Source organism: Microtus ochrogaster, unplaced genomic scaffold (assembly GCF_000317375.1).
Source record: "Microtus ochrogaster isolate Prairie Vole_2 unplaced genomic scaffold, MicOch1.0 UNK5, whole genome shotgun sequence".
NCBI classification, from domain to species: domain Eukaryota; kingdom Metazoa; phylum Chordata; class Mammalia; order Rodentia; family Cricetidae; genus Microtus; species Microtus ochrogaster.
Window position 1 is genome coordinate 9,516,304 of NW_004949103.1, and position 23,999 is coordinate 9,540,302.

General features: G+C 40.7%; 1 protein-coding gene across 1 annotated transcript in view; it reads right to left on the reverse strand.

Annotated features, from left to right (window-relative positions):
• Nucleotides 1–4,873: 4,873 nt before the first annotated feature.
• Nucleotides 4,874–23,999, reverse strand: part of Tapt1 (transmembrane anterior posterior transformation 1) — a 37,872-nt gene continuing 18,746 nt past the window's right edge. The window contains exons 4-14 of the mRNA XM_005366035.2: nt 21,077–21,239; nt 20,268–20,403; nt 19,120–19,217; nt 18,887–18,956; nt 14,589–14,669; nt 12,086–12,195; nt 10,937–10,996; nt 10,561–10,629; nt 8,687–8,763; nt 7,357–7,517; nt 4,874–5,655 (exon numbers count right to left, since the gene is read on the reverse strand). Of these exons, the coding sequence (XP_005366092.1) occupies nt 5,426–5,655; nt 7,357–7,517; nt 8,687–8,763; nt 10,561–10,629; nt 10,937–10,996; nt 12,086–12,195; nt 14,589–14,669; nt 18,887–18,956; nt 19,120–19,217; nt 20,268–20,403; nt 21,077–21,239 (1,255 nt within the window). The 3' untranslated portion in view covers nt 4,874–5,425. The remainder of the gene's footprint in view (nt 5,656–7,356; nt 7,518–8,686; nt 8,764–10,560; nt 10,630–10,936; nt 10,997–12,085; nt 12,196–14,588; nt 14,670–18,886; nt 18,957–19,119; nt 19,218–20,267; nt 20,404–21,076; nt 21,240–23,999) is intronic.

Below are 23,999 nucleotides of genomic sequence, written 5' to 3' on the forward strand. Positions count from 1 at the left end.
GAGACAGGGTTTTTTCTGTAGCTTCGGAGACTGTCTTGGAACTAGCTCTTGTAGACCAGGCTGGTCTCGAACTCACAGAAATCCACCTGCCTCTGCCTCCCGAGTGCTGGGATTAAAGGTGTGTGCCACCACCACCTGACTATATTTCCATTTCTTGTTGAAGTTTAGACCTCTCTTGTACGGCATCCTCTGGGCATTCACAGTTCCCTATCTGTGAAGAACATGTTTGAGGATCACTAAATCCTCCTCATCACACCAGCCAATTTCTTCTGAGTAACTAATGGTCCTTTCCTACTTAGGCGTTTTACAGGAAAACACGCTCAAGCAGTGGTTCTCAATCTGTGGGTCACAACCCCGTTGAGGGTCAAATGACCCTTTCACAGGGATTATATGTCAGATATCCTGCACTTCCAATATTTACATTATGATTAATAACAGTAGCAAAATTCATATTTTGATTGGGAGTCACCACAACATGAGGAATTGCACTAAAGGGTCGCAGCATTCGGAAGGTTGAGACCCATTGCTCTAGACCATCCTGGATGCCTGAGGCAGTTAATGAACACAACATACCACGCTGGACTGTAACAGGACTAAGTTCAACAACCACTGACGTGGTCTCCTTGACCTTGAGAATTTTACTCTTCTTTTGGTTCATTAATTTCCTTTCTACTTCTTTCTGTTAGGTTGTACTTAGGAGTAACTTTTTTGAACTTTATTTTGTGAAAGTGGGCATGCTTCTCTGTGTGTAGATCTGAGAGCAACTTGTGCAAATTGTTTCTCTCCTTCCATTATGTGGGTACTAGGGGTCAAACTCATGTTGTCAGCCTTGGCTTTTGCTTTCGGAGCCTTCTTGCTGGTTCTTTATAAATAAACCCTCACACACTGTCCTGAGATAAGGGGCAAGAAATACCTGCTCAGTAACAGGGCAAGCAGGGCAGCATCTCTGAAAACGTGGGCATAATGAGCCTTACTGCTCCCCCTACTAAACTCACAGTAAACAAGGGTACCTGCAGGGAGTGTTTTCCAGATAGGCCTGACTCTTATCTCTGTTACCAACAGTCTTAGCAGATCTTCTCAGACTTGTGGTAGCACAGACCGGCCCATCAGAGGCTGAGAAAACAGGCCTTTCCTGAGTTTGTTCCCCCCTCCCCCGACCTTGTTTTATTGATTGTTATTGAGCTCTACATTTTTCTCTGCTCTCCTCCCTGCCTCTCCCTTCCCCTTCATCCCTTCCCCAAGGTCCCCATGCTCCCAATTTACTCAGGAGATCTTGTCTTTTTCTACTTCCCATGTAGATTAGATCTATGTATGTCTCTCTTAGGGTCCACATTGTTGTCTAAGTTCTCTGGGATTGTGATTTGTGGGCTGGTGTTCTTTATGTTTAAAAACCACTTATAAATGAGTACATGTGATACTTGTCTTTCTGTGTCTGTGTTACCTCACTCAAAATGTTTTCTAGCTCCATCCATTTGCCTGCAAAATTCAAGTTGTTATTTTTTTCTGCTGTGTAGTACTCCATTGTGTAAATGTACTACATTTTCCTTATCCATTCCTAGGTCAAGGGGCATTTAGGTTGTTTCCAGGTTCTGGCTATGACAAACAATGCTCCTATGAACGGAGTTGAGCACATGCCCTTGTGGCATGATTGAGCATCCTTTGGATACATACCCAAAAGTGGTATTACTGGGTCTTGAGGAAGGTTGTTTCCTAATTTTCTGAGAAATCAGCACACTGATATCCAAAGGGGTTGTACTACCTTGCATTCCCACCAGCAATGCAGAAGTGCTCCCTTTACCCCACAACCTCTCCAACATAAGTTGTCATCAGTGCTTTTGATTTTGGCCATTCTTACAGGTGTAAGATGGAATCTCAGAGTTGTTTGATTTGCATGGTCAACAAGACAAAACAACAACCTACAGAATGGGAAAAGATCTTCACTAACCCCACATCAGACAGAGGACAGATCTCCAAAATATACAAAGAACTCAAGAAACTGGTCATCAAAAGAACAAATAATCCAATAAAAAAATGGAGTACAGACCTAAACAGAGAACTCTCAATAGAGGAATCTAAAATGGCTGAAAGACACTTAAGGAAATGTTCAATTCTTAGTCATCAGTGAAATGTAAATCAAAACAACTCTGAGCTTGTTTCCCTTTTAAGACAGTCTGAGTTTTCTAAGCCAAACGGCAATTTTACTTTTCAGAGGCTTCCTGGGCCTCAGTTTCTTCATCATGACCCTGCCACTCTGGGGTGTGGTGCAATACCTGTGGTGGGAAGCAAGCCACCAGCTGCTGCGTACCAGCAGGCAGGAAGGAGACAGGTGTAAAGGGGACTCAGAGTGCTAGGTGTGTTGACTTGAAAATGGCATACTCGCTTCTCCTGCAGCTGCCTTATGGCACTTGGGCTCATACAATGAGGTGCCATGAAGTTTGGCTGCAGTCCTCCACATAGCATGGAAGAAGATCAGGTTCTGGCAGGTTAACTAACAGTATGTGGTAAAAAAGCATTTCCTTTGTTATTATTTTTTAAAAGCTCTGGGAACGTTAAGCAGACAGAACAGGGAAAGATCAGCCTGATGTGAACTGTGCTATCCTTGGCATGCCGTAAGCCTGAGAGGGCACTTGGCCACTGGACAGCTATGGCCAGCAGGCATGATGTTGTCAGTTGTGCCCAGCAGTCAGAAACCTTGATGTTTCTTGCTATCCCTTGCCCAGAAGTTTCTGACATAGGAGATAACTAGCAAATCACTGTGTGTGGGGGGAGCCCTAGAGCTGAGACATATGAAAATATAGTAATTTAAAAACAATCGTGAACTTATCGATGTTGTGCTAACAGATGTGGCAGGGCAGACATTGCAGACATGGCAGGGCAGATGCTAACAGATGTGGCAGGGCAGATGCTGAGAAGCCAATTCTAGCATGCTTCTTTCAAACACTGACACAAGTCCTCAGGGAGCCAGGGTAAATTCATCAATAGCAGTTAGTACTTTGATCTACAGGAAAAGCCAAAATGGGTCTGAAATATGTTGCACCTTAACTAGACTATTTAAAAACCAAAGTATCATCTTGAATGTGATTCCCATATAACACAAGTACATGCTGACACCGTGACATTAAGATCCTTGTCAAATGTAAACAGCTTCATGTAAGAAGATATACTAATGGTCTATGACCAACATGCAGCCTATCCTTTCAAAACCAAAAACACAACTTTTTTTTGTATCATTTAGGACAAGAGTTAACTAAACATAATTAATTCAGCCCTAGTATTTATAAACTAGAAATAAGTTCTACACAATGAGACACCCATTCTATCAAATACAATAGTAATAGTTACTAAAAGAAATTCAGCGACCTTTTTAAAAAAAGATTACAAAATTGAATTTATTGAGTTTCACACAAGATGCACTTATAAAATTAGTACTGAATGCCATTATGACAGAAGTGAGTATCATCCACACTCTGAACAGCATCTGCAAAGGAAATGCATTCTTCAGAAAATAACACAGAAACACAAAATCCAAGTGGAACTGAAAGATACATGTAGGCCATGTTCTTGTTCTGATCAGGGCTGCGTTTGGCAAAGCTTTCTCCACACTGCTGCTAGTTGCAATGGACACTTTCTTGATAGTAAAAAGACTATTTTAAAAGTGGGGCCCCACTGAAACACACACAAAATAAACGAGAAAGTTCATTTTAAGCTTAAAACTGCTTCCTGGTTTTACAAGGCATGTATAACATCTCCAACAGCTTTAGATTCTGTTAGTGCAAATCATTAGAAACCCTCCTGTATTTTAAATGCATAAGCCAAAGCATCAAAACTAGTTTTCTATTTATCCAGGATACAGGCACACCATCTAAAACTTGCCATCTGTGCCTGAAGTGTTTGTATGAGAGCAGTTTCACAAGTGAGACAGTAAAGGAAATGCAGTTAAGATACCATCTTCTGGACAGTTCAGAAAGCAGAAGTGGTCAATTTTCTTTTAAAGAGAAGTGCAGAAAAGGTTCTCAAGATAAAAATGGGGTGGTGAGAACTTGCCCTTGGATGATACCAACAAATAATGAAGCAGGAACAGCATCTTCATCTCAAACAAAAGCCCCAAAGCACCTTTTGGTTGCTATTCCCAGTGTCGACAGTGTAGTACCCTCTCCTATCCCAGTACCCTTTACAGTCATGTGAGGGACTGTCCCAGCAAAGGCACCCACCGTCCCCTTCCCTGATAGAACACAGAGCCATGGAAGGATAAATGCATTCTACGAGCCCGGCAAGGTGATGCTGCTCAACCCGTTGTGAATACTTTAAAAGTGTTACTCAACCACGTGGTGGCGGCACATGCCTTTAATACCAGCACTGGGGAGGCAGAGGCAGGCGGTCTCTGTGAGTTCAAGGCCAGCTTGGTCTACAAGAGCTAGTTCCAGGACAGGTTCCAAAGCTACACAGAGAAACCTTGTCTTGAAAAAACCAAATACACAAAATGTTGCTCAAAACAAAAACCAATAAACTGGCCTGTTGATGGCAACCACTTTGATTTTGTGTATCAACAGCTTTTCAGCCAATTCACCACCAAATCTTTCAATTTGCAATAACTGATGCAGCTTTAAAATGAAACCGGGTAAGCACACCTTACAGCTGACACTGCTCTGTGTGTTCGTTACAGACTGCCTTTTACTGTGTCACCGTCATTAGGTTCCACATGGCTCACACTGCTCTGTGCGCTCATTACAGACTGCCTTTTACTGTGTCACTGCCATTACCCACAGGCTCACACTGCTCGGAGAGTAACTGAGACAGTTACACACGACCTTCATGAAGTAAACAGAGGGGCCGAGAGCTCTGTTTCCTATAAGATGCTGTTATTCACCATTTATTTATGTAGGCTTTTATTTTGCTTATTAGTTCAGATGTATTGCCAAGGATGACTCTGGTGGTAAGAACATTTATCTGGACTTATATTTAATAATTTTTTTTAGTGCTTTGGCAGGTGAAGTCAAGTTTGGAGAGAGTTTGTGAAACTGTACGAGGCCGGAAAGATAACCACGGTAAAAGCTTCACAGTTTCCCAGGGATGTCCTTATACTGACGAGGCCTTGAGGAAAATCCACCATTCAGGAAGCCCAGGCTGACGAAGCAAAGGAGCTCCTGCGGTCTCTGGCTCGGTGCCAGAAGCGCCGCTACTGTTGGCCAAGCAGGAGGAAGTATTTGTCTTCCATCAGTATTCCAGTCGAGGCCAGGAGCCGGCGCTGTTCCGTGATCTGCCCTTTTGCCAGGCCACATTACTGGAAGAAAGATACTAAGATTTGCTTGCCATTAATAATTTAAGTTTTTAAATAAATATTAAATGCCATTTTTAGCAAGTGTGTCCTGGCGGACCAGCATTTGTGGTCCCAGGGCCCGGCATCTTCACCTCATCAGCCACAACCTCAGTCAATCCGGTTCCCACAGATTGTGAACCTGTCTATCTCTAGCAAATCTTTCTTTGAGGATCTGTGTTTTAATTCAGAGTTCTCCTGTGTTATGTCCTTCTCATCGCCATCTGGGGTTGTCAGAAACTGATCGGAATTGCTGGTCACAAGTAAGGGTATGACGTTATCTTTCTGATGGACAGGCTGGCTGGTGGCGGAAGTGGACAGGTTCTCTTCTGTGGAAAGGCCTGTGGGAAAGCAGATCCACGGATTAGGAGATGACTCAGCCCCAGAAAACGCTTATCAAACACCATGTTTTCAGGGGTGATGAAAAGTATCTGTTTTCTTTCTCTTAGATAAACAAATGAAAACTAAAAGCATACTGTGTAAGCTGTAATTCATAATAAAGTTCTGAGGCTAGTCATACTCCGTACAACCAAAATTTTGTGCACACCCATAGGTAATACTACCACCTAATTCTGGAAAGATCCTCCCTGTCTTTATAGTTCCCTCTTACATGGCCACAAACCAACAGAACTATTGCTTGAGTGAAAAACAGCACTTGCTCCTCACTTCATACTAAGGGCTAAGTAGGCCCTAAACACTGGCTCATCTCAGACCAGCATCATCACCTGCAGAAAGCCCCCACCTCCTCGTCCTAGCCCAGGAATTTAGAAGCCTGTCCTAGAAGGCAGCTGAGCGAGACCGGGACCCACTGACCTCTGATTTAAAATTTACTCCCTTCCCCTTTCTTCTCCCAGGTGCTGTGGACTGGACCCAGGACTTCATGCTTGCTAGGTTAAGTGTTCAACCACTGAGCTAACATCCTCAACCCCATTCAATGCCCCTCCCTAGCCCAATTTAATCCTTTTAAGGAAGCTTTAAATTAGAGTGAGCTGTAGATAAACTGCCACTATCTAAGATGCAACCTGCTAAGTTCTGCCATGTGTGCAGTCCTGCTGAGACCCTGTGACTCTGAGAAGGTGAAGAGCTAAGCCTGTCTTCAGGGTTGACTTCCACCCCTCTTCAGAGCCTGAGTTCAACAACCCCTGAACCATCTCTAGCTTGTAGTCTCTTGACCTCTAGGGTACCCTTCACAGACACTCTTCTTACGTGTACTTCATGTGACACGACATGACCCCTCATCTGATGGCCATCCTCCATTAGACTGGCCCTCTCGAAGTAAGGACATTACTAACTTCTCGATTTAAGTAAGAGATGCAGGCTGATGCACCTGCACCTTCACAACACTGACAGAGCTTAGGGTTCTCACAGCGACGTACAATCTAAAGCTTGAGCTTCCACCTTAGCTTGAGAAAACACACAGAAACATGACCTTGCTTCAGACCCTGCACCAGCTGGTTTCCTTTACTCTCTCTGGATCAAGCTTTACACTCTCTAGCATGGTTGGGCGCTGTCTGGATGCACTGGCCTCCTCTTCCTTTCAAGTCTAAGTCAAGAGCCTTGAGAGAGTGACAGGGCCCAGTGGTATGGGGAGGTACGGTCCTCCTAGGCCTCAGACCAAGTCAGCCCTGACCAGCACAGCAGGCACCGGGCTCGTGTTATCCTCTGAACACCAAAGTCTTTCACTGGCTGTGTCTGCAGCGCTTCCCATTCCTGACTGCAATCACTGTGCCTGACACAGGCTCTACCTATTGTTGTTCTTCCCTCCTCCCACTAGTCAGATCCAGTTCACCAGAGCAGGCACACGACATTTCCTCCCCTACTGCATCCCCGTGTGTTGATATGTAATAGGTGCTTAATAACCACCACCAGAACAGTGGGCTAGCCAATGAGAAACAGCGCTGGGCCAGGGGTATCTGTCCTAGACTAGAACTATTACAGGACCCAACAGTGACGTGGAATGAAGCGCGTTTCTAAAACCACTTAGCCTTGGCTGAGCAGCGATTTACTCAGAAGAATTCAGATGACCTCTGAAGCCAACGTACCTTGAGTGGACTTGCCCTTGCTCTGGGATTTACTGGAGGGTTTGCCGGGAGTGCTGGCTGGGGGAGGATTAAACAGCTTCTCTTCCATCTTGGCTTCCTTCACATATTGACATGACTTGCCCAACAGCACAATGCTGTTAAGTACTTTCAGGGAGATCAACCTTAGACAGAGAACAGAGTTGTGGGAACTGATCTAAAGCCAACCTCCTAGCCTGCTTCTGGGATGTAGAACAGGGTGAGGGGAGCTTGACTGGTGAGCATGAGTTCCTTGCACAAAGTTGGAGTTTCCCAAGGCTTTATCACAAAGGAAAACTTCTGATACATTCTAATTCATGAGAAATTCTATAAGTCAGCAGCTCTTCCTAGTATAGATAAGCCAACATGTATTCTTGTATCGTGAAACAGGTAGATGCAGGTGAGCAAGAAATAGAAGATGATTTTTAATTCCCTATGTGGCATCCAGTCTATTATTAGCCATTTGCTCTACGTATATCGTCTGTACCTCCTCACTGTGCAGAAACGATGCCCTATTTACAAGGTTGTGGTAGAGGCAAAGTGGGAGCAAGAAGAGGGATCTGGGGCCAGTGTGTGAGTGGAGTCCTTTATGGATGTGGGCAGAATCCTCCAGAGCTGATCAGAAAGAAGGGGACTGGGAGAGGCTCAGAGCCATGTTCAGTACAAAGGCCTGCTCTGCTTATCTGTGCGCCGCCTGCTCCTCTGGAGGTCCTCAGGGCTGCATGCTCCTACTGGCGGGCATTCTGCAACACTCCTGCCCATGCACCCCACATAAGCCAGCTCAGCTATGGATTTCCCAGATTTCTTTTTGGGCAAAGTCTCAGAACTCAGACAAGCTCTTTATTTTAGTTCACTTCTTGAAAAATCGAATGATGGCAAAATAACATTTGACATTTATGGTTATTATAAATTAAACTGTTTACTTCCTGCTTGTGTTTCCCAACCAGAAATGTTGGGCTAGTTGAGATCAACAAATTCACAAAAGGTTCAGCTGACATTATTAGGCCGATGAGGCACAAGTCCAGTGTGCTTAATATTAAGCTTGGAAAGCACACAGGAAAATCAAAGGTGTTTATGAATATGGAAAAGCTAGCACAGCGGAAGACCCTTCTCCCTCACCTCCACACCAAAAAAAGTATGGGTAGAATACAGATCTTGAACAAAAAGACCTTACTGTAAACTTTTGGTTAAAGATTTAATCTTAAGTACATAGAATAGGAAAAATATTTTTGGATGCAATTAGCTTCTATTACATTTCACAGTTATACATAGTTTTCTGTAAAATCTAAACATATTCAAGAATAGTCAATCTTACCCAAAATAGAAGAGGATGACACAGGCATAGGACAGGATTCCTTGCACTTTAATTGAGCTTGTTACAACTCTGATGAGCTAGCCAGAAACAAACCAAAACACACACAAAAAAAAAAACACAGACAAAACACAACCACAGATTCGTTAATATTTTAAAACTACTTTTTTCTTCCTTATTTTAATATTTTAGAGTATACTTGCATCTAGGTCGAAGGGCTTGGGTCTAGATTTTGCAATTCATAGGCAATCGGCCTCCTATGGCATCTGTGGTGGCGTGGATTTACGCAGGCAAATCCAGCATGCAGTGCAGCTGCCACAGACTCTCAGGGCCTCACATGGCCTACTTCACTGACTGTGCTTTTGCTTACACCTAACAGAGCTGTGGGAAACTCAATCCATAAGGTCTGTCTGTGGAAGCTCATCTAATTCTTGCTAGAGGAGAAAATACTGGCTGGACATTTTTCTCATTCCTGCTTTTTTCCTGTCCGTTGTTCAAATTCTTTAAGAGCACTCAGTAACTTGTAGGGACTATAGGGCAAAGGAAGACTTACACTGTTTAGGCAACTGAGCACACAATTAATTACTTAAAAGCCATGAAGCTCTGTCTCCTTGGCTAATTATGGCTAACACCTAGTTTCTTATGCAGCAGAAGTATTATCCCTGGAAGCCTGTTGAATGAATCTGGTGGGAGCAGCTGAGAGAAAAGATTTACACATTAGAGGTGCAGGTCCTGGGAGTGGCCACATGGAAATGAAGCAGAGATAACTGGCCTCACCCAGTAATGCCAAGATTCTATTGTGATGCCTTAAATATAATTAAAATGTTACCATTAAAAGGTACAATAGGAATGAGATATGAGAATGGACTGTCATGTGTTCAATCAAGTTTCACTGTGAGAAAACCACCATGGAGCCCTTTACCTGTGCCACAGCCTCTAGTAGAGAAAGGGCTACTACCATTTAACCAATTCTTTTATTAAAAAACACTTGCACAAGCTAGATTTACCCTCATGACTGAATATGTAATTTTTCTAATACCAGGAAATACAAGTAGAAAAATTTGATATGCTATTGTTTTTCAGTTTCCTTAACTTTCACTAAATAACCTTTGAAATCTGAGTTTCTCCAAAATTTTAGGAGTTCCTTTTCTAAAGCAAAAGAAATTTGTTTTATTATATCATAAGCAATTAAAATCATAACAATGTTTAGGATATGGTTATCTATTAAGTTGTTGAAATTTAAGATTAAGCCTATCATCAACCACCATCTAAAAATAAAAATGTTGGATAAAATTAAATACAGCTGCTATGACTTCCAGTTTCTTGTTAGTTGACCTGGACACAACTGCCTTCAGGTCTTTTCATGTTCTAATGCTGGATTCAGTAGTGCGGAAGGTGTAAGTAATCATACTGCAATGCTCAGACCTGCTCACCACTCACACTCTGCAGTCTGCAGTTCTTTCCTGGGCATAAATTCCCAGCATCAGATCGATGGCATCTAGCACATCACTATCAAAGTGCCCTCTAGAAACAAGACGAGTTGTGCTGCTACCTCCATGTTCCAGTAGCCAGAGCGAAGTGCCCACTTTCGGGTATATCTCCAATAGAGAAGAAAATTCTTTACTCAATGGATAAAAGAGAATAGCCTCGTTGTTAGAAAAACTATTTGGATAAGCAGTTCCTTTATGTCACTTTTCTGCTGGATAGCTCAAAATCCAAAGGAATAATGATTTTAGAATTTAAGACAAACTCTTCTTTCGGGTTACTTATAATTTTTTGAAATACAAAGACTGGTTGAAACAAACTTACTGATAATACATACTGATGTTTTATGATGATGGCTATCTCATTATGAAAACAAAAAAGCATGAACTTACTAAGACAGCTAGTGGGAGAGGAATAAATCCCATCCTCCGTGCTACCGAGTCACTGTAGTCTGTATATGCCTGCAGAGAAAGGTGAACAGGACTCAGTCGGTTTAATCAGTAAACGCTTTGAGCAGGAGCAGTGTGAACAGAAGAGAACATGACACCTGCCCTGTAACTAGGCAGAAGGATGCAGGAACCTAAACTATCACAACACATTTCAAATAAGAAATTATATCACTGCTACACTCTTTCAGAGATACAGTATTTAATGTTATTGCTGTATAAATATTCAATGTCTAGAAAAAGATAAGTTTAAGTGTTTTATCTCTAGTACATTTAACTACTGGGGAGTTAATTTCAGACAACACTTTAATGAAATGCTTACATTTTTCTGCCGGCTGCTAACAAGGTCAAAAGCAAGGCTGGCTCTATATTCGCTGTAGACCTGAAGGCAAATAAGAAAAAAAGTAAGATGTAGTCTAGAACATATACACAGTAGAAAGGTTTAGACTCTGTAGATAAAAATGCTTGCTAACTGCTCAGGGACAGATGCAAGATGCTAACGAGCAGCCTGACACCCACAGCTTGAGGAAGATAGTCTAAGCTGCCCTGAGGATTTGCTTCAAAGAGGAGTAGCAGCCAATGACTATCATTCCCAGAGTTTAGAAGTTACTGTTAGAGATGTGGCTGTTTGAAGCAGTGCTATAATAAAAAGAATAATTCTTAAAATAAGTTTTTATAAAATAAGTTTTATAACCGTGTATTCAACCACAATAATAACAAAGGGATGGCGATAGTGAGGGAGACAGAAATGGACTGGACCTTATCAGAGTCATGGTAGCAGCTACTGGGGAGCATCACAACTATATTCTCACTAAAAATGGCATGAATCAAACCTTTAATATTAATTTCAGGTATTGAGAAAATGACCCTATGAAAAGAGAACCACCCTGTATTGAAGAAGCCAAGAGAGAAAATTTATGAATTCATTTTTGATTCCTGCTTTGCTGAAAGGACAGAAACATGCTTCAAGCATTCAGAAAACAGAAATAGAATGTTACAACGGATACTCCATTCAGTTTTGAGGTAAACAATAAATAGGTTGTCAAAATACAACACAAGAAAAATCAAGAAAGCTGTTGAGCCAATTCTCCATTTGGAACCAAGGCTGAGGCTGTGCCATGACACTCTCCACCTTCACGTATCTGGATAGTGATTTATAGGCACAGAACTATTTCTAAAGACCCTAGAGAGAATGATTACAACATAAAGCAAATCCTTTAAAGCTTCCTCAAGTAAATTCAGAAGTAAAATGTACAGATTGTCTCCTAGGAGTTAGGTACCTGTTTATATTCAGAGAAAAAAATTTTAAATAGGAAATATTTTGCAAATTAATCAAGGTTTTGATGTTTCTATTTTAAAAATAGATCTATTATGATTTTAATAATTCATAAATACAATAAAATAAAGGTTACACCTTTATGATAATACGGAGTCAAGGAAATATTAACTAGGAATTGCTAGAAATACATACATCTGCAGTGATGTCATTGAATTTGGTGATAAAGGCATGCTTTACAATATCCACAGCAATTTCTGATGCGATCACCATACAGACATCAGGAAACAAGACCCACAGATGATCTATAAAGCAGGGAAGAACCAGATAATTAGACCTCTTCATAAACAGAACCTGTACCTCAAGCTCCCAGCAATCTGGAACCTCCACCAGGGTGCACTGCAGTATTTTCAATCAATAGTGGAGAACCAGCGTTCTTTAATTACAGCCTTCATTCCAGAGTCATCTTACCAAGTCAAAGGATAATTAATTCTTGTTCAGCAGTTTGTATTATCCTAGCACCGCTTTACACGCAGGCCAGAGTCCACCAGAACCTCTGGCCTGGGAGGAAACCTCCCACTGGAGAGGGTAAGTGGTGAAGCCCTTTCCTCCTTGATCACCGTGATCACTTAAAGATCTGGTTCATTTATTTCAGAGCCACATAGACAAAACTTACTATATCCGCTTACTTTAACTGCTTACTTTTATATCAAGAGACCTCAATTCAGTGCTACATAACTGATAAACACATCCATAGGCATCCTCCCTAGGCCCCAAACCATAGCTGAAGAGATATAAAGCAAAGATGTCTGGAAATGCTAGCAGGAGCTTACAGAAACTCAGCATGGACTCCTGGAGGGCACGCCTACATGGCCAACACAGGGCAGTTTTTCTGAGTCTGGCAGAAGTTATGAGACTCTTAGAACTCTTAATACCAAATGTTGCCATCTCCTGTTATGTTCTTGGGCAAATTTTCTAAGCAACTAAATTCTAGTTTCCTCATCTACAAAATGAGAATAACAGAGTGTTTACTTTTCATTACTGTAAGATTTAACTGAGATACTGATATGCAACCATGTGCTTTCTATGCAAAACAGTATTTTTGTTATTAGTTAACCTAGGCACAAAGGAAAAAGAATTGAAAAAAAAAACCCAGAAATATCAAAGCACAATGTCTAAAACTGAAAGCATCAAAGCATGGTGTTGGTTTGTCACTGTACAGTGGAGATAAAGGAGACTTAAAGTATGATTATAGGAATTCACACATTCAGTCGTCAGATGGCTCAGGCCTTCCTTTGACATAACGATTCTGTTCCTTTGGGAATGATTCCATCTGGGCTCCCAGGGCCAGCCACACATAGACACTCTGTCTTTTGTGGTAACTGTGATGATCTTGTAAACACTATGCACCAAAAGCATCTAGGTAGAGACCAGAGAAATGGCTCAGTGGGTAAAGGAATTTGCTAAGCCTGACCACTTGAGTTCATGCCCAAGAATTGCCACTGTGGAAGGAGTGAAGTGACTGTCACAAGCTGTTCTCTAACTGCATGAGTGTGCAAGTGAGCACTTGTACACACAGGCATGAATGTGGACATGTGCACACACATTTTGAAAGCATGTAGATAACTCAAAGTCAGGTGTTTTGCATGGGGGGGGGGGCTTTCCCACTGTAAATCAAATGTCTTTGAATCTATTCAGATTAGAACTTGCTAAGACCCACGACTTGAACTTACTGTAAGAAGGTAACCTCTGGAAATGTATTTCCAAACTCAGTATCACTTTATATGTGGTCCTGATTCTTAAATGTCCCTGAAAACAGGGCATGAGTCATGTAAGGAAGCAAGGGCTTCTTTTAGAGGCTCAAGACTTCCATAATGTTGGAAGTAACATAAGAAATATGAAACACTGCCTGTTCCATTAAGAACAAACTGTACATTAAGAAAAAGAGCTTGACAAAGATCTGAGCTATCTGAGCAAGTTTTGCACTGCAATCACCTTCTACTCCATCAGCTTGTGAGTCCTGCGCATTTCTTAGCGCTTTAAGCTGCATAGGGCTGGGCCACTTGTCTGGGATGGGGCATAGCAGTGCCTAGTTGCTAACCAAACAGGTGAATAGTTGTGTAATTCTGACAACTTTTTGTCAGCCAGGATCAGGAGTGAATATAAGCAACACAATTACTGATTCACCGTACTTCTAAAATTCACCCCATTTAAACAATGATAAATGCGAGGAAGATCAAAGGCTCCAGTCTTCACGGGAACCAGAGTAACCACATAGCCCACTCCAACAGAGAGCCCTGCGCTGCTATGCTTGGTGGAGTATGCTTATCCACAGACACCTGCAGAGATGACAGGGGTCTGATGAGAAATGACAGCACCCTACTCCATCTGGAAGAGCCATTTCCAACACATAAACCCTGGTACAGACAGTCCCTCCAGTACTGACTTCATTCTATGAAAAAGAAGAATTTTTTTAATTTATTTTTTTTAGTTTTCAGTTTTTTTTGAAAACTAAAAAAGATAGGGTTTTCTCTGTGTAGTCCTGACTGTCCTAGAACTTGCTCTGTAGAACTCAGAGATCTGTCTGCCTCTGCATCCTAAGTGTTGGGATTAAAGGCATGTGTCATTACTACCCAGCCTTGGTTTATTTTAAAAGTAAACTTTATAGGACACCATATGTGATTCAAGAGGCACTTACCTGGATTCCAAGAAAACTGTTCCATGTTTCTTAGGCACACTATTAGCAAGAGCACATAATTTGTGAATCGTTCCTTAATATCTAAAAAAAAAAAGGAGAAAGAGATTGAACATTAAGTGCTAAAATATATTAAATAGGGAAATAATTAAAATAATTTTATTAAAACATCTGTTAAAAAATAAAGTGTTTTTTGGAACTCATGGGATTCCCTTTTAGATACCAAAATTCACAGTGCTCAAGTCCCTCAGACAAAACACTGCACTATCTATCTGGACATAATCTATCACCTTCTGTCATATGCTCGAAGTCATCTCCATCCTTAATAATATTTGATACAACTTAAGAACAATGTATAAAGTTATTATGATACAACATTACGTAGGGAGCAGGGACAAGAAAGTCTTCACATGTTTAATGCAGATGTGACTTCTGTTTAGAATTTCCTACAGCCATAGAGGACTCACAGCTGAATGTGTGCGTGTGCACTTGTGCGGACACGCGTGTGCACACATGTGCGCATATCCCCATCCGTGCAAACCATTACTTCATTTCCCAACATATTTCTAGTATGCAAATTTTAAAAAATTAAAATGTTCAAATTGAGTCATTAAATGCCTCCAACAGTCTTTGGGAATATATGACAAGTGTTTTCATTTTATAGAAGGAAAACAGAATCACAGAATAAAATACAAGACTTTGTGTGCTTCCAGGAGACATCTAACCTGGTAGAGAATGTGTATGTAATTTCCTACTTAAGAGAATGCTGGCCTTGTAACAGCACTGCTCCGTGGTATGCGGAGAATTTCTTGTGTGTGTGTTTATGCAGGTTTCACAGAGGTGTTTGCCCTATGTTAATAACTAGCCAATTAATTGGAATGAATTCAATGAAAACCAAGAATTGAATTCTTGCCAGAGACAGTTTATATATTTAATTTTTGTCAGCTGTTATTTTCTTCTAGGAATCAAGAAATAAATATGTGTGACAGTGAGTGTGAACAGAGTGTGTGTGTGTGTGTGTGTGTGCGCGCGCGCCTGAGAGCTGTGCTTAGGAACTCTCCCTCACAGAGCATAGCTTCCATACCACCTGACTGTGGCACCACCTGCCAGCACCATGCATCTCATTGTCACCCCAGTGACCTCTAAGGATTGTCCTTGCTTCACCATTTCCCACTGCTGCTGCTCTACAACACGACTGGACTTTCTTCCCTCCACCGCAAATCCTCTCAGGTGAGCTACCTTTACTGTCTGCCTTCCCTAAATTCTTGAACTCTTCCACTCAGAGCTGGTACCTGCCCTTCCAGAGCTGCCAAGCTTCTCATTTGTGGGTCTGAACTGGGCCTTTAACCCCTTGTGGACACAAATGCTGTGCTATCCATGAAGCCAGCGTATAAATTCTTACACAATACCATTTATGTGGTAGGTACAGCAATGAGTTTTGAGGTGTGGAGTACAGACTCACCCCCTGTGAATGCACACTAAAACTGGAAAAGCACGTGAAGTTTTCAAGTGCATGTTCTGACTAGCTCCACAACACACGTTCACACGCTTCCATGTCTGTCCTAGCATAGTGTCTAGCAAAGTCAGCCCAACAGGAGGACATATTCTCTGTGCTTCATTAGAGATGGACCTGAATTTGTGGGAGTGCTTTTCTTAATGTACCTTTAACTGGAATTTTATACAGCTATTCACAAATCTGTCTCTGTATGTGTGCTGACTTCTTTCTAATTTTCATTCGCAAACTTAAAGAAATGTACTTATTTTAACCGTACTACTAAGAATGGTTCTATAAGACAAACTTGGTTCTTAACCCAATTATCTGCAAGGAAACTGAGCATCTATCATTTGAAGCAAGACTACTGGGTTGCTGAGATAATGGAGCCAGAATGATAGCAGTATTTAGCTTATCTCCAACTCTCGCACATAGAAGCTACAACATACAACATGACAGCCATGTCAGCTGGAAGGACACTGATGGGAGAGAAAAAAATTCTGTTCAGGGACTCTTGAGGAAAACAGTTCAGAAGACAGGTGATCCAAAATATGAGAAAATGAATAAAAATCAACCATTTCTGATGGGTAGATATAAGTTTGTAATATGAAAAATGACAGTTTTAAATAGTAAGAAAAGTTGACAAGCTAAAAATTAAATTTTTATTTCAAAAATCTATCAACCTAAGTATGAAATGAAACCCAGGAATAGTGAAAAGAAGTTTTATTCTGCTACTTTCTATTTTTTCTATTTTAATGTTTTACATACATCTTGAAGTAAAGGCTTTATTTACATAAACTGTGAGCTCTACTAAAACGTATCTGAAATCTTTAAAAAGGGGTTTTCCTAGTGAAGTAAAATCTATAAATGCCATTGTGGCTCAGAGCTTTCAGACCCATCATTGATAGCCCCACAGAACTGTCTAAAGACCCATCATGGACAGCCCCACAAAACTGTCTAGACCTCACTAATTTCCCATTTGTTCTTTTACTCTTTGAGAAGTTTTCAAATCTACAATTCTAAGCTATTTGCTTTAATTTATTCACCCATCTTTACTTTTGTCATTAATTTCCACACAATAAAATGCACAGACCTTGAGTACATAGGTTGGTAATTTCTGGTGCTCTTTTAACTAGAAACGGAAGAGTTCTACCATCAAGAAAGTTCCTTTGATCCTTCCTCCAGCCATGTCCCATCCCCAACAAGTAACCACTCTCATTTCTGTCATCATAAATTAATTCTGTCTGATTGCAGACCTCAGGAAAATGAAATCGTACTTTTCGAGGCTGGTGTTTGTTGAGGAACATGATGCTTGAGATGTACATAGCAGGCTATATCAGTATTTCATTTTTTCCTTTATTTTTATTTGTTTGGCATTACGTGAATGTGCTGAAGTTTGTATAGTTTGTGGAGGCCAGAGGTGGTTTTGCTAAGGATCCTCTTTGGAAAGGGACTTTCACTGTGCTGAGGGTCGCTGAGTAGGTCATGTTGGCTGCTAGGAGCCTCAGGGATCCACCTGTCTTCTTCCCCAAGGCTGAGATTAAAAGCGTATGCCCCTCATCCAGAGTTCTATGTATTCTCACAATAGGACTCGGGTACTCAGGTCATGGTGGCAAAGCACTTTAGCAACCAGGCCACTTCCAGCCTCCATCTCCTTTACTTGCTGAGTAGTATTACACGGTTTGTATGATCGACCATTTATTTTATTCATGTTTTGTTTAATCCTGGGTCATTTCCACTTTGGGGCTACTCTTTGAGTTGTTAAACTAACTCCCAGTGCTGAATTACAGGGAGTGTGAACACCTAGAAGGAAGTTGTTCCAAAGCTTTCCAGAGTTGTTGCAACCTTTACACTCACACTCACCATCAAGGCACGAGACCCAGTTAGTGCCTGTCTTCCCATGACAGGGCACTGCAGCCTACAAGAGCATTCTCGTGGCCATGTGGTAACGTCTCATTTGATTTTCCTTTGTATTTTCCCAGTGATATTTTCCCTAATGATGCTAGGAACATTTGTGAGAACATACTGGCCATTCAAAAATTTTCATTTTCAAAACTCAAGTCTTCTGCTCTTCTAAATCAGATCACTCTTTCATAATTAATTGGCAGAATTTGCAATACATATTCAGGGATAATAAAGTCCTTTTCCCGATATATATAACCTCAACATTTTTCTCTTAACATAAATGTGATCTGCCTTTTCATTTAAAAAAATGCTTTTCCTTCATTTTTATTTTGTGTGCCTGAGTGTTTTGCCTATGGGTATATCTGTGCTCCATGTACTTTCAGTGCCTAAGGAGACCAGAAGGGGCATTGGCTTTTCTGGGACTGGAGTTACAGACACAGGTCCTCTGAAAGAGCAGCCAGTGTTCTTAAGTTCTCAGCCATCTCTTCAGTCCCTGTCTTTTCATTTTTAATCAGCATATATATTTTAAATTTTGAAATTCAACTTTTATATTGTCCTGATGGTTACTAATTTATTTGCGTAGTCTCTAAAAATGTTCCCCTATACTTGTGGATATAGTCTCCCATATTTTATTTCAGAAATTTTAAGATGTATCACTTATACTAATGGCAACAAAACATTTTGAATTAACTTGTTTGGAAGAGGACAGAAGTCAAAGTTCTTTCACTTAATATTTATCCAGATGTTAACACTACTAGGTGAAAAATACCTCACTAAATACGGATCTGTTCTAGAAAATACAATTTTTAAAGCTTTAAAAATTAAAATGTTATTTAACGTTTATGGTAATGAGTCACTTTCAACAAATGTTAATTATAGCTACAATCAGAATCTAACTACTTACCACTATTTGACATCTGAAAGAGATTGTTCTTTTCAAACTTCTTGAAAACACTTCCTTTAATTTCAACAAACTGAAATAGCAACAGAAATACCATCTTTGTCACTTCAACAGTTGTAAAATCAACTCTCTCCACAAAAAGATTCTTGGGATTAGAGGAAGCAAAGAATTGTTTTCAAGCATAGTACTCATATGAACGCCCTTCCTAACAACAGAAAGCAGAATGTTGCACTTACATTGTTGGACATCATGATAGTAAGCAGGGACTTGTTATGTGAGTTGAAAGCCACATTGAGTGTCGTTGCTTGAACCATTATGAGAATTGCATGTAGAACTAACAGTAAGTCAAGGAAGAAACTTGTTTTCAGAATTATTGACACAGTATCAAAAACGGAAGAAATGATCTTATTTTCTAAATCAAATCTGACTAATATTTTATTATCATGTCACAATTTTCCTGTTATCTATTTGGTATAGATTTCTCCATGTTAAACAAACAGAAGTAGAAGAAATCTGTACATTCATTATATAAAACTGAACCCCTGGTGCCTGGCACAGCACCTAAGAAGAATTAAGCCTTCAAACAGGTATTAAATAAGTGGAAGAAATCATGGTAAGCAATGAAAGAAGAGATGAAGAGATATAAATCTGAATTATAATTCAAAGTTTTAAAAGTGAACACAAAGTTAGTGTTGAATAGTTTTTCTTTGGTTACTCAAATGATACTGAAAATTAAAATGGTAAGAAATGTCTTAGATTGTTTTTCATGTCATACAGAATTATATCATATTGCACACGGAATAATTTACTTTTCTTCCATTAAAATGGGAACAAGCTTTGTCCCATTTTGTACCCAAGTATTAATTTCTTCAAAGTGTCATTGACAGTGGGGAAAAGATATGGTAGAGTCCTGTGAGTGAGTACAGGTTTCATAGATAAGCACGTGTATGTAAATCTATGTGAGGGTAAGCACAGGTACAAGTATGCACACATGTACAGCCACACACAAATATGGGAAAGTACTTGTTTTCCAAAAAAGAAACTTGAAGAGACACATATGCACACACAGACACATACAAAATCTCCATAACTGTATCATGCGAATCACAAACTTCAAGAAAGCTGTTAAGCATAATAAGAGTCAAACAGCTAGCTATAGACAGACATCAACTTCTCCCATAATCAACCAATCACAAGAAAAAGCAGTTGGACATGCAGAAGGCCTTAAACTAATTTACAATGGATATTACAACCAATTTTTCAAAAGGAATGAGTGATTTCATTTTAATCTCCACATATACACCATTTCACGCAGGGATAGGTAAAGAAATGAAAGGGTAGATCATGCTGGTGGCTGGAATGTCCACTAAGTCAAAAAGGATACAGACATAGAGAACAGCCATGAAGAAGTGAGGGATGACTCCGATGTGTGCTCTTTTTCTTTCTTTAGGCTCTGTTGCTGTCCAGTAGAGAGCATCTAAGATATCTTGTCCAAATGAGGAGAACAGACGGTCAGCTACCTGCAGAGAGAAATTGTGGAAGTTTCTTAAGTGTTCATTTAAGTACTTTGCCAGCAACCAGATGAAAATCCATCATTAGAAACCTGAGTTTTACAATTCTGGATGGAAAGCTGAAGAAGAGCAAAGCTATCACTTCCTCTACACACTCCTGGCTCAGCTGAGTACTCAATACACGGGGGACTCAGAATTGGCCTTGTCAAATTAGCCATTTGTAAAAACAAAACCAAACAAACAAAAAGCAAAAACAACAAAAAAATAAAAACTTAAAAAACTGAGAAACTTAAACTAAAAAGTTCAAAGCAATTTACATTTAGTATACCAAGCTCATAATTAACAGTCACTCAGAATCCTTAAAGTTCTTGTTAAAAAAAAAAAACAACAACAAAAAACCCAATAGGCAAGAGGGTTTCCAGTGATGTGCAGTGTGACAGCGTGCGTGTGGGATTCTTGCCTTTACCTGGAGGAAACGCCTGTCTTTGAGGAGCTGTGCCCTTCACCGATCCAGGAACAGTGTATCAGGCGTCACCTCCATAAAAGCTTAGCTCCCAAGACCCTCAGGTGAATGAAGCACCTTTGCCAGAAGCTACAGCAAGCATTCTTCTCCCCACTCCCTCTACACTGCTAGACTTAAAGTCTTGAGTCCTGGCCAGTCTGCAGCAGCAAGGGGCCTTACCTCCAGCATGTTGTAGATGATATAGAGCTTGATGACAGACTGTCCTCTTATGAGGTGGTACATCATGGAGTAGTCAACATAGTGCATCATAAAATAGCAGATTATCAAGATGACACCCTTCAAAATGTCACACACCTGTGCAGGTTGAAGCAAACGTCTGTCCCTGAAACATACAAGTAATGGAAATAGGAGTTTTACTTTACGTGTTCTCAAAGCAAGACATCTTTACTGGGCATACAACAGCATACCAAAGTCACAGTGAAAATCAGGCTGACGCTGTAAAATTTTTCACAAGGATGGCCACCCAGAAGACTGTGTAGCAGGACACTTTCTGCTGCGTGCACAGTATAAAGACCATATCCTAGAAGTAGATCAGAACTAAAGAGAGTGGGCAGGCACCGGCTGCTGGTCGTGCTTTAAGACAGCAGCTTTCCGGGGACAGCAAAGCTCCCTGTATTCCCGGCGGCTGGACCAGCCCGCCCAGCCCAGTGGGTGCACTATGCACACCACTCTGCACCTTGTCCACTCTACTTAGCGGGCCACATAGAGGGTCTGAGGTCAGTGCTGAAATTACAACCATGCCCAGCTCTACATTTTTCATAGTGGTTCGAAGGATCTCACATCTTTATGGTAATGTAGGTCCTCCCAGAACACATGTTATAATTTTTCCAGCTCATTCTTGACAAATTTCTACTCTTTTCTCACTACAAGCTAGCACAATAGACATGTCTCATAAGTAAAAATGTGTCTGTATTATAAATCCTAAAGTTGTAGGTATAAAGTTATATTCACTTGATATTTTGGTAGAAACAGCTAATATGGCCTATATCGTGTTGCATCAATTTACACTTCTGCTAGCAATGTATTGAGAAGCCTGTGGTCTATAAGCTCCAAAACAACATGTGACCAACTCCTGGATTTCTGCCAGTTGCATTGATGAACAACAAAACCCAGTATAGTTTTAATGTTACTTTACCTCAGTAGAGCTGGTACTAGGTGAAGATCAAAACCAGGGCCTTGCTCATGCTAGTCAAGTACTCTACCACTGAACCATACCACCATTTAAAATAATCTTAAAAAACATTTTGAGCCAAGTATCATTAAGGTGTCCCGGAAGGCCTTGAACTTGCAATTCTCCTGCCCTGGCCTCCTAAATAACTTGAATTATAGGCCTATGCTACAAGGTCTTGCTCTGAATGACTCATTTAAATTTTTAAGATTTATCTAAATTTCTAATGAATCCTTTCCTGATATCTTTTCTTCTTTTACTCTCCATTTTTGGTACTGGCTTGTAGGACAATCTTTTACTGCAGAAGTTAGTTCTTTGTGACATGACTTGAATTTTTTCACAATTAAATGAGTCAATTCTTCCTTCTGAGACCAGATCATAAAAACTAAGCCTAAGTTATGGAAGAAAACAACAAGATGGAGAAACAAACAGAAAAGAAGAAATTTAGGATTCCCTTTTACTGGACCTAACATTTTCACGACAAGAATGAGTCTGTTTGAGTCTACTGCAGGCTTATTCCTCTGGACCAATGTTCAGACTTCTGTTTTGGCAGCTTTTACCTACAGTGCATTCTTTAGGAGCTGTGGCCTCTTCATCTTTACCAACAGTTGCTACTCCAAGAAACGGTGTGGGCAGAACTCATGACCTCTGAGCTGCACACCTACTTCTTGGGAGTTTCTTGGCTATCTGTTCTGTTCAGTTCCTTCTCAGCCAGTCCAAATGAGCAGGACTTTTCCAAAAGAATGTGTGAGTCTTTTAAACTGTTCCTACGACTAGGCTGCAGTGCGGCTCTGAAAGCACCTGTCACAGGACTGCATTTCCATGGTTACCAGCAAGTTTGGAAACAATATGGGACACCACAGGTATGAAAAAGACACATTCAGAAAGGGTTATAAGTAGATGGGAAGACATTCTAGTGACCCTACATGGAGACAAGCCTGGCTTCGCTAGTCGGATCACATGTCCTACAACAGATGTCAAATTCTGACTGACTGTTCTTCGCAGCTCAAGTTAGAGCTCTGGGCAGAAGCGCAGCCAGCATACAGTCACCATTACTTTATCCCGACTTTCCTTTCTCTAGGGCTGCTCTCCTCCCTCCCACAGAGATCCCAGGCTCACTCTCATGGAAAGCAGGGTAAATTTTATCTTCCACTTCCCACATACCCAATTTAGAGCACACTCTCTACCAAGGGCTAACTGATAATCCCGGAGATTTCATGCCCCACTCCACACGAGGCTAGAACTGGGGACAGGGATTCTTCTGTCAAGAGCAAACACATTTTGAGTTCAAATACCAGGAGACATGCTGAATAGTCTGCATTCCTGGGCTAGGGTGCTTGTTGCCCCACTAACATCCAGGGAAGACCCTGAGAGGCATCAGTGCAGGTGTGGCTCTAACAACCACTGACTTTCAACACTTTAAAAATGAACCTCCAGGGGCTGGAGAGGTTAAGAGCACTGCCTGATCTTCCAAAGGTCCTGAGTTCAATTCCCAGCACCCACACGGTGGCTCACAACCATCTATGAGATCTGGTACCCTCTTCTGACCTGCAGTCATATATACAGGCAAAATACTGCATACAAAATTACTACATAAATAATTTAAAAAACTGAACCTTCAAACTGATACAAGTCAACAATTTACTGCTTTCTACTTGTCAGCAAACTTAACGTTATAAAATTTATCGTTTGGAAAAGTTACTGCTTTAAGAAACAAACATACCTCTCATTTTATTAATTTCTAAAATACACAATAAAAAACAGGACAATATACACTTCTCTGGTTCCTCAGCTATCTGTCACTGTCTGCTCTGGTGAACTCTTCGACTAATAATATCTTAACTGGATGCTGTGGTGACTACAGGTTTTCAAAATTAAGGACTACTATTCAAATACAGCACAAAACATGATTCA